The 10,944-nt window shown below is 48.9% G+C and overlaps 1 protein-coding gene across 2 annotated transcripts; it reads left to right on the forward strand.

The window, feature by feature from the left end:
- Positions 1-692: 692 nt before the first annotated feature.
- LOC117711132 (polyunsaturated fatty acid (12S)/(13S)-lipoxygenase, epidermal-type) lies at positions 693-8,408 on the forward strand. Of its 2 annotated transcripts, XM_034506581.2 has the most exons (15): positions 693-835; positions 974-1,131; positions 1,558-1,759; positions 1,917-1,998; positions 2,079-2,201; positions 2,296-2,399; positions 2,544-2,704; positions 3,839-3,982; positions 4,080-4,289; positions 5,766-5,852; positions 6,052-6,221; positions 6,312-6,434; positions 7,449-7,548; positions 7,657-7,824; positions 7,943-8,408. In XM_034506581.2, exons 2-15 carry the CDS (start codon positions 997-999, stop codon positions 8,120-8,122), a joined length of 1,989 nt encoding a protein of 662 aa, XP_034362472.1. In that variant the 5' UTR covers positions 693-835; positions 974-996; the 3' UTR covers positions 8,123-8,408. The 2 variants fall into 2 exon arrangements, with proteins under 2 accessions (XP_034362472.1, XP_076792563.1); XM_076936448.1 differs by lacking the exon at positions 5,766-5,852.
- Positions 8,409-10,944: the final 2,536 nt, after the last annotated feature.

Raw genomic sequence — 10,944 nt, forward strand, 5'->3', positions numbered from 1 at the left:
AGCTGCAGTTAGTGTTTATTCCACAGGATCCTTCAAGCAGTGTCCACGTCACACTGACTCCACTGTAAATTAATGATAACCCACCCTCCATGGTTTGTCTAAGAAAGGACATCTGTATACTTTTAGATTCAGGTATCAGCCACATATTTTGACTGACTCTTTGATCACAAGGCAAGAGTAGTTCTTAATCAAAACCCATTGTGGATTCAGGGACTTTTGTCCGTAGTAGCAGAGGAGCACCTGGACAGAGGCAGGGACAGGGTCGGCACGAGTGCCCCCAGGACGGAGAGGTGTACCCCTGAGCTCTACATGCTCTGAGGAGGAAGGAGGCCAAACTCTGGGAGGTGGGATGGGAAGACTTAGTCCTGAAGGGAGTCCTCTCTCCTGTTCCTTTTCCTGTCCCTTCCCTACAATCTGTCCACTACCGCCTGACATCACCCACCCGGCACAGTGCGGGCGCCCAGTCTAAAGCCCTGGCTTCAGGTTTCAGGGAGATCCGATGGAAACTTCAAGACTATATGGAAACTCTAAACTCCCTCTCCAGGCTTTCCAGTTCCAGCAATGAACACCTCTACTGCACCTGTCCTCAACAAAACTCTTTGTCCTTGCCAAGATGGTCAGCTCATTTCCACGGAAAAGCACGCCCTCCACCCACAGCCTTTCCACTGCTCTCATCGCCACCCACTGCTCTTTGTTTTCCGCTAAAATTGTGTGGGCATGAGGCTTAGCTAGTTGTGCTTAGCTCAGGGCTGGGGCATGAAGCCCTTGTCAAGTAAACAAGGCAGGGATGCATCTTTGAAAACTGCTGGGAAACGATGATCTAGAAACAGTGAAGGTGAGAATCAGATACCTGCACCTTAGTGGGGGAGGGACCCGAGTGGGCGGCACAACTCAAAACACATCAAACTCTGGTCTAGGTGTGGCTCTCTGGAGGCAACCTCTCAGATCCTCTTAAGAGCAGCTTTTCTCGCAGGTCCCTCTAGAGGAACAGCCGAGATGGGCAAGTATAAGATCCTCGTGGTCACTGGAGACTCGCTTTTGGCGGGCTCCACCAACCTGGTGCAGCTGTGGCTGGTGGGCGAGCATGGGGAGGCAGACCTTGGGAAGCAGCTGCGGCCACTGAGGGGAAGGGTAAGTGCGGGGCCACTGGGTGGGCTCACAAAGACCCGGGGACCTGGAACTCTGCGGGGGTCCTGGGGATTGTGGGGAGGGGAGGAAGCCTGATCCCAGAGAACTATTGAGAAGGTGGTCCGGGCATGATATCAAGAGCAGGTGGACTGACTGCGAGGAAAGGGGATAGGGAAAGGAACAGGAGAGAGGAGCTGGGCAGAAAGAGGGGCGAGGATGAGACAGTGCTGAGGCGCACAGCAGGTGCACAGCAGAGCCTGGAGCCCAATAGAAGGCCCCGCTCCTTCCTAGCTGCCACTTGGTTCAGGTCTCTTTCCTTGAGTGCTTCTTAGAAGGGCAATCGGAGGCAAGCTTCTCCGAGGGCTCACTGACACCGCTGCCCTCACGGGGGACCCCAGACTTGCTTAGGGGCTGTGTCCTATTCCACAGAAGACGGAGCTGGAGATCGATGTCCCCTTGCATCTAGGGCGCCTCCTGGTGGTGAAGCTGCGCAAACACAAAGGCCTATTGGATTCTGACTGGTTCTGCAAGTGGATCACTGTGCAGGGCCCTGGGATCCAGGGAGAAGCCTTTTTCCCCTGCTACAGTTGGGTGCAGGGCAAGGAGACTATCTGCCTACCCGAGGGCACTGGTGAGGACTCTGGTGAAGGAAGCAGTAGGCATGTTATGAAATAAATTAAAGGAAAAGATTAGAGACATGAGGATGAGGGAAGGGGGAGATGGAGTGACCCCAGCACAGAGCCACGGTGTCCTGAGAGGATGCAGACTTTTGTGTCTGCCTCTCCCAGCCCTGAAGGTAAACGATGATGCTCAGAACCTGTTTAGGAAGTATCGAGAGCAAGAGCTGGAGGACAGAAGGAATGTGTATCGGTGAGTCCAAGAAAACCGTCGATCGCCCTCCAGAGCCTCCCAACTTCTACCTCACTCAGGACTCTGTGTTTGTCCTCCAGGTGGGGCTCCTGGAAGGAGGGATTAATCCTGCCTATAGCAGGGAGTACAGAACGGGACCTCCCCAGGAGCCAGAGATTTATGGAGGATAAGGATTTAGATTTTTCCCTCTCTCTGGCCAAAGTGTGAGTACTTGGTTGAGTTTGTGTTTGTGCAGTTTCACCTTAAGCTTCGAGGTGGGTGTTTTCTTGATCTTCTTGCATGCTGTTCTTTGCACAGGTTGAAGGACTTGGCTATTAAGGGGACTCTAGATTTTGTAAGTCGTGTACAAAAACTGGAAGATTACCAGAAAGTATTTCCACATAGCAAGAATGCTCTGGCTGGTCAGTTACCACAACTTCCTAAATTCTCTTATTCAGAATTCCAACCCAGATATCTGAGAGAAATGGGGAGAGAGGGCAGGAGGTGATGAGTTAGCTGGGGGACACATTTAGAGCTCACACTGTGTTCTCAACTGATGCCTTCAGGGCGGGTCCGTGATTCCTGGAAGGATGATGCCCTCTTTGGGTACCAATTCCTCAATGGTGCAAACCCCATGCTCCTGAGGCAGTCCAAGCGCCTTCCAGCCCGGCTGGTCTTGCCTCCAGGGATGGAAGACTTACAGACCGAGCTGGAGAAGGAACTCAAGGTGCTGAGCTGCCTCTGTTTAGCCTACGCAGCCAACCACATCCCCACGGTGCCCAACTTTCTACTTCCTCGCTTCCTCCCCTCCTCTCCTTGTGTGACTCCATCATCTATACCCTCCTTTATCTGCTTTTAGGATTTCTTTTTTTTTTTAATCAAAAAAAATTTTTTAAGGTTAGCATACAAAGTGGTGACAGGTTTCATCAGCACTTGGAGTTTCTCAGCTTTAGAACTATGTCATGGTTGTGACCTATATAATCCTTTGTTTTAGGGTGTCTCCTGTAGAGTAAGGTTCTAGTAATATCCCGTCTCTTACCTATTAGATGTCAGTAGCACATCCTTTGTAACAACCAAAAACATTGCCAAATGTTGGGAGGCTGGGGGGTGGGGGGGGGGGGCAGAATTACCTGTGGCTGAAAGCTGTAATTGATGTAGTCCTATCTCCTTTACCCTTTACCCCACCCCCACCTTCATCCCTTCCCTCTTCATGAGACAGAGCTCAGCCTTAGTCCTAAGGGGGAACTTCTGGAGGAAAAATCAAGATCCAACAAGTCGAGAGTAGTGGCTCTTGCTTGTAAGCCCAGCGCTTAGAGGCAGAGGCAGGAGAATTGACAGAAGTTTAAAGCCGGCCTGTTGTACATAGTGAGCTCCAGGCCACCCAGGGCTACATTATGAGAACATGTCTCAAAGAGACTGCCCCAAAGAAAGGAAAGGAGGAGGAGGGGAAGGAGGCAAGGAGAAAGAGGAAGAAAAGGAGGGAGAGGAGGAGGAGGAGGGGGAAAGAAGAGGGGAGAAGGAGGACTAAATAGGACCTTGAAAAAAATAGTTTTTGTTTTTTTTTTTTGAGGAGGGAGGAAGTAAAGAATCAATTTGTGCTACATTTGACTAAAGCCTGTGGGCATGTGTGTATGAAGACAGACTGGCAACTGTGGTCCACGGTAGAAGGCACGAACTTCAACTCAGGGAAGCTCAAGCACCAAGCCGTACATGCAGAGTATCAATCAGCTCCGGGGAGATCAGTTGCTTAGTGTAAAATTGTTGGGTGGCAGAGAGAGGACCCCCTTTAGCAAAGTGAAAGAAAGGTGAGTTCTGAACTGTTCCCAGCCTCTTTCTCTGCCCATGTGCCCTGATCCCACAGGCTGGATCTCTGTTTGAAGCCGATTTCTCCCTGCTGGATGGGGTCAAGCCTAACATCATAATTTTTAAGCAGCAATATGTGACGGCACCTTTGGTCATGCTGAAGCTGCGGCCCGACGGAAGGCTCTTACCCATGGTCGTTCAGGTGTGAGGAACCTCGTGCCTTTCCTAACATTGATTCTCGTCAGGGTGTTAGACACATAGGTCCTCAGTTCCTACCCTCTCTCTGTCTTCTGGTCTAGCTCCAGCCACCTCGACACGGATGTCCCCCACCTCCGCTCTTCTTGCCCTCAGATCCTCCCATGGCCTGGCTCCTGGCCAAGATCTGGGTCCGAAGCTCTGATTTCCAACTGCACCAGTTACAGTCACATCTGCTAAGGGGACATCTAATGGCTGAGGTTATCTCTGTGGCCACAATGAGGAGCTTACCCAGCCTGCATCCCATATACAAGGTATTTCATGGTGTCTGTCACTGAGCACCTGCTGTCCGAAGCTCACACTTCTCAGGAAGCATCCAGTCAGGATCTGCTCTTGGGCATATAAGGGAAAGCACCCACCTTAGTGTCTCTGTATGAGCATCCAGAGACACACAGGGAAACCCTGCTACAGAAATCCTGAAGGCAGGCTAGTGCTATGAGCTAGAGACAGAGTAAGAATATGTCGAGTTGCAATGTACAGTGATGGGGTCACTTGAAATACTTGGAAGGGGTCAGCATGTTGATAGGAAGTGGGAGAAGATGAGAAAGATTTGGAGGGGACTCAGAGCCACGCTATGGCTGTATCCTTGTAGACATCTGTCTGAAAACATCAGTGAAGGATGGTGATACAGGAGAAACGAGTCGGAGGTTCCGATTCGAGTTAGCTGGAAAGAGAAGTAGCTGAACTCACTGTACAGGAGGGAATTCTCTAGGCACCATAGTAGCACACTGGGTAGCACACTGAGCCAGAGACAGAATTCTTGTCAGGCCCACCCCGTATAAAGAGGTAGAAGGAGCAACAGAGAGGGGACATCCAGTGAGGGGGGGGGGGAACAAAAAAGTGAGTCAGTGGCACCAGAGAAGAAAGTGTTTGAAGAGAGAGGCTGGTTTTCCTCTCTCTGGGAAAGGACTCTCTCTGTCAGCACAGCTGCAGAGGGAGGACATTTGTCAATATGATGTCACTGGTTAACTTGGTGACAAGGCTGTCTTGGGGAAGCAGAGATGCTGGAAGTCTGACTGTGGGCTGAGTGGGACCTGTGAGTAGGAGGTAGAGACTTCTCAGGAAGCTCGCTGAGGAGAAGTGAAAGATTGGGTCCTTCCAGGAAGGGAAGGGCAGTGGGGGTCAAAGAAGAATTTTCTTCTACAGGACATCGGATACCTAGAGAGGGAGAGGGACAGGGAGAGTCAGAGAGAGAGAGGAGAGAGAGAGAGAGAGAGAGAGAGAGAGAGAGAGAGAGAGAGAGAGAGCCAGAGAGAGAGAGAGCCAGAGAGAGAGAGAGCCAGAGAGAGAGAGAGAGAGAGCCAGAGAGAGAGAGAGCCAGAGAGAGAGAGAGAGAGAGCCAGAGAGAGAGAGAGCCAGAGAGAGAGAGAGCCAGAGAGAGAGAGAGAGAGAGCCAGAGAGAGAGAGAGAGCAGAGAGAGAGAGAGAGAGAGAGAGAGAGAGAGAGAGAGAGAATGTGAGTACTTGTTAAGGCAAATGGGGGAGAAGCTTACTGGATTCTGTGGTTTGAGATCAATGCTGGAATTATAATAGCAAACACAAGATTATGCAAATAAGTAGCAAAACCCTGAACCTTTGACCCTGGAGGACTCTGGGAAGATATTTCTCTCTCCCTTCTCACCACGGGGCTTCCCATTCCCCTTGCCCTATGGATCCCGCCATTCCCCTTGCCCTATGGATCCCGCCGTTTCTGGGGCTTGACTGTGTCTCTCTTCTCTTCCTCACAATCAGCTCCTTGCCCCCCACTTTCGCTACACCATGGAGATCAACATCCTGGCACGGAATAATCTTGTCTCTGAATGGGGAATTTTCGATCTGGTATGGAAAAGGGATGGGTGAAGACGGAGGGGCGTTCGATGTCGGGAGTCTCTCGAGGTTGTTTTCCCTCACATATCCTTCCTCCAAACTCGGCTTTCCACAGGAAGGCTCACCACCATTCGCCTCATACTTGAGTGGCCTGTACACTCTGATCGCCCCATTCTATTACCTGACTTGCTTGACCCTGGCTTGTCCTCAGGTGGTGAGCACAGGGAGTGGAGGCCATGTGGATATTCTCCAGAGGGCCACGTCGTGTCTGACTTACCGCTCCTTTTGCCCTCCGGATGACTTAGCTGACCGTGGACTCTTGGGTGTGAAATCTTCTCTGTATGCCCAGGATGCCCTCAGGCTGTGGGAGATCATCAGTCGGTGACAGCAACACGGAGAGAGAAGAGGGCACAGCAGGTCTCGAAGCCCTTGGCTGGGTCTGAGGCTGAGAACTATCTTCTCTGGGGACAGGTATGTGGAAAGGATGGTTGCGCTTTTCTACAAGAGTGACAGAGATGTGAAGGACGATCCAGAGCTGCAGGTCTGGTGCCGAGAGTTCACTGAGATCGGACTGCTTGGGGCCCAGGACCGAGGGTAAGGCACAGGGTCCTCCTTGCACCATTGCCCACACATCTGGTTCTGTGAACTACTTCCCTGGGTGTCACCGGGGCCTCCAGACACCCTAATGATCACCCTGGGGTTCTGCAGTGCCTTTGCCTTCTCACCCTCCCACGGAATTCTCTCTCCTTGCGCACACGGAACAAGGACTGTTTTCTCTCTTGGATATTCCCCCTTATTTGTCCCTACCAGTTCCAGCAGCTCCATAGCCCACCCTTTGTACATCAGTTTTTATTTGTTTTTATTAGTTAGTATTATTTTTTATGTTTTGCTTTCTTTCTTCCCTATAAATCCTTCTATGAACCCCTCTTTGCTCTTTTTCAAACCTTTGACCCCCTTTTGATTAATTGTTGTTATATACTTATATGTATATACATGCACACGCATACACACATATGTTCTTAAATATGTAAATACACCCTACTCAGTCTGTATAATGTTACACGTTTCTGTTTTGGGGGCTGCCCATTTCGTATTGGATGACCAGTTGGTGTGTGCTTCTCTGTTTCTCCAGCTCTCAGCATCCTTTGGTGCCTTTGTGTAGGGTTGAGGCCTTCTGGTCTTTCCCCTGCCACTTCAGCATGTCTGTTGTCAGCCTTGGTTGGCCCGTGTTTGGGAAGTCATGTTGGTGAGACCTTATGGTGCAGTGTCTGACTTCCTAGGAGACACAGCCTCATGCAAACTCCCTGAGCCTCTGGCTCTTAGAATGTTTCTGCTTCTTCTTTGGAAAGATCCCTGAGCTTTATGTTGGGAGTTGTATTTTAAGACATATCCACTGGGTCTGGGCTCCACAACTCTGCATTTCGATTGGTTGTGATTTTCCATGATGCTTTCCATTACACATCAGTTTTTGAGTGCACACTACGTGTGAACCATAGGATCTGGAGGCCATGACCAGAACAAGGCCTTTATGTATCTCCAGATATTTTTGCCTGCCTTAGATCTGCCTCCTATGCTGGTCTCGAATCAGCCTCTCTTTATTTTGCCCAGCTTCCCCCTGTCCTTAGCGTCCCGGGCTCAGCTGTGTCGTTTTGTCACTATGTGCATCTTCACGTGCACTGGCCAGCACGCTTCTACACATCTGGGTCAGGTAATCTGTATGATCATTTCCCTGGGCTTCTGGGATGCAGGAGATGGGGAGAAACACCAAATGCCTGGGCAGTCAGCCTGAATTTCTGAGTGACTCTTCTACCTGTAGCTGGACTGGTATGCCTGGATTCCAAATGGCCCATGCACCATGCGGAAGCCCCCACCCACCTCCAAGGATGTGCCAGAGAGGGACATAGTGGACGCGTTGCCTGGTCTCCAGCAGGCACGGGTGCAGATGACATTTACCAAGTTCCTCGGCAGACGCCAGCCTGTCATGGTTAGACACAGATGCCTGGGTCTCGACCTGGCGGTGGGGAACTCAGCTTTACCAAGGGGCAGTATTCTTGCCTGAGAGAGACCCAAGGTCCTGAGCCATTTTGTTTTCTCTCTTCTAGGTGGCCCTGGGGCAGCATAAAGAGGAGTATTTCTCAGGCTCTGGGCCCCGGGCTGTGCTGAAGCAATTCCAGGAGGAACTGGCTATCATGGACAAGGAGATTGAAGTCCGGAATGCAGGCCTGGACCTGCCCTATGAGTACCTCCGACCCAGCCTGGTGGAAAACAGTGTGACCATCTGAGAGGCCTTACCCATTTCAACCCTAAGGAAGGCTGTGTCTCTGTGTGTCTGCAGTCTTGTCCTCCTTGGCCACACCCTCTGGTGAATAGACAGCTTCCCACCACACAGCCCAGGGGGATACACAGCGATCATTCCTGTTGCGTTTTAGCTGCCCTAACTCTACGCCGGCTCCAGTTATATGCTTGTCTAGTCTTGAGTCCCTGTTACCTACTTCTCTTCCCAAAAGGATATGATTTATACATTAATAAAAAATCTGATAAAAAATAAAGTTGGTTATGCAAAGCTGAGAGGAGGTGAGAGAAAACCTTATTTTGTTTCCTTTCTTATTCAGATAAGGAGAACAAGGATCGATGTTCTTCCTGGAGCAAAAATCTCTTCCTCAAAGGTTTCCTTAAATTGTACACACTCTCATGACATTGCCATGGCTGACTGGACCCAGTGGGGCTGAGGATCATGGCTTTTAACTGGATGTTAACTTCAGGCTTCTCTGAATCTTTAACACAGCCCTCTGGCCGCCTGCACTGAACTCACACTTCCCAGCTCAGCATCCATCCGCCACAATCTCTTCTCTGACTGCATCTTGCTCCTCAGCCCTTACCCAAGACCCGGGATAAGGCTTCCTCCTCTACACTTCTTTCCTTTCTGCCAGCACTAAAACAAACCATCCAACCCAGGGTCCCAGAAACTGAAGAAAAGATGGGCAAGCACATTCCCAGCAGGAGGGAAGAAAAGACCAAAGGCATCCACATGGAGAGAAAGACGTCTTCCTGTCACTGTTAGCGGGTGACATAAGTCTGTATAGAAACCCCAATGGCTTTGGCAAAGATACCCTATTAGAACTAATAAACAAGTGTAGTCAGGATGCAGCACATGGGCTGCAAATCAGTGGCACCTGAATATCAATAATCCATTCTCTGAAAATCAAGCAAACAGGGCCATCTCATTTCCAAAAATAAACTTCCCTGAAATATTTATACAGGTGAAAGTAACTGCCATTGAGGAATATTAAAGAGGGCATGACAAAATGCAAAGAGATCCCAGATTCATGGATTGGAAAAATCACTGTCATTAAAAACGTCCATGGTACAAAGAGCATTTTGTAGATTCAAAGCAGTCTTTATCAAAATATCAATTCATATTGACATTAATTCCCCAAATTAGAAAAACAATCATAAACTTCTTAAAGCAAAAACAAAACCAACAATTCTAAAATTCTCCTGTGGCATCTCAAAAACAAAATTAAAAGCAACTCTGAATATACAAAATAAACCACAGTTAAAGAAAGCAGGAGCCCATTACATAGCCTTCAAAGTATACTATGGGTCTATAGTAGTCAGAGCAGCATAGTGTTGATGTCAAAACAGGCATGTAGGCTGCTGGGATAGAACACAGAGGCTAGGAATAATCCAAGCAGCCTCAGCTAACTGCTTTAGACAAAGTGTAGATACGACATTAGGGAGAGGCCATCCTCTCTAACAAATGGACCTTGAAAAATGGGCTGACCACATGCAGAACTCTCTCTAACCAGCTAGAAAGATGACTCAAAATTGAGTCAAGTTTAGTGTCATGGCCAAAACCAGGAACTACTAGAACAAAACAGAAAGCAAGTATTCAAGATGCTGGAACTGACAACTGTTGTTCTCTCTAAGCTAACAGAATTTGTGTGTGTGTGTGTGTGTGTGTGTGTGTGTGTGTGAATAGATAAAGGTGCTTCCTGCACAAGTCCAGCAACCTCAGTTCAGCCCTCAGACCTGTGCAAAGGTGGAAGGAGAGATCCCACTGTACAAAGTTGTCCTCTGACCTCGGCTTGAATGCTGTGGCAGTGCACCCACAATTACAATCAACACAAAAAATTTAATTAAAAATAGTAAGTACTCAGGGCTGGAGAGATGGCTCAGTGGTTAAGAGCACTGACTGATCTTCCCGAGTTCAATTCTCAGCAACTACATGGTGGCTCACAACCATCAGTAGTAGGATCTGATGCCTTCTTCTGGCATGTGGGTGTACATGCAGATAGAGCACTCATACATTAAATAAATAAAAAATTATAAAAAGTAAGTACTGGTGTAAATGAAAGAAAAAGGAGCTTTTCAATGTCTCAGTGGCAGCTCCACACTCACACCCACATGGCGGTCCTGGTTGAACTTAGTAGGTCCACAACAAAGCCAAGAGAAAAAGAGAACGTAGGAGAGGGAGTTGTTGGGAGGAAGGAAGTTTCATGGGATCGGAGGGAGCGAGAGAGGGAAGCAATCTATTATACATGTCTGAACCTACCAAAGAATAAATTAAAATAAAAATCTAATTGTATGTTATACAAAACCAACTACTCAGTATATACGTGAAAGAAACAAATCCTTACGTTGAAGAGACATCTGGAGTCATCTGTCTATCCTAGCAGTATTTGTAATGGCCAAGAACTGGAAATGACGCAAGGGCCCATTCACTGGTGGACGGATGGATGAAACATGGTGCGCAGGTGAGATGGGAGAGTGTGAGCCATGAGAAGAGGTGGAGTCCATTTACAGCAGCAAAACAGGCTAGAACTAGAGAGCGTTCTATTAAGTAATGGAGTGAGCCAGGCACACAGTGAAAAGGACTCTGTGACCTCATCATCCCTGTAGGAAAGGGAGAGTAGAGCTTATCACAATAAGTGTAGAGCAGTGGTCACCAGCAGCTGGGAGAAGGAAAGGTGAATCGGGAAGCTTGGTCCATGAGCAGGAAGTTGCCGGCTAGTTTTGTCAAATCAGTAAAATCCAGGTTCAGAGAGAGATGCTAGCTCAAAAAGCAAATTGGAGAGAAATTTTGGAAGACACTTTGTGTGAA

This window comes from Arvicanthis niloticus, chromosome 6 (assembly GCF_011762505.2).
Source record: "Arvicanthis niloticus isolate mArvNil1 chromosome 6, mArvNil1.pat.X, whole genome shotgun sequence".
NCBI classification, from domain to species: domain Eukaryota; kingdom Metazoa; phylum Chordata; class Mammalia; order Rodentia; family Muridae; genus Arvicanthis; species Arvicanthis niloticus.

Excerpts from the sequence above, each read along its gene's own strand:
- LOC117711132 (XM_034506581.2), top strand. The coding sequence starts at position 997 with ATGGGCAAGTATAAGATCCTCGTGGTCACTGGAGACTCGCTTTTGGCG. Across the intron at positions 1,132-1,557 it reads TGCGGCCACTGAGGGGAAGG|AAGACGGAGCTGGAGATCGA; the intron begins GTAAGTGCGGGG and ends CCTATTCCACAG. Across the intron at positions 7,549-7,656 it reads CTTCTACACATCTGGGTCAG|CTGGACTGGTATGCCTGGAT; the intron begins GTAATCTGTATG and ends TTCTACCTGTAG.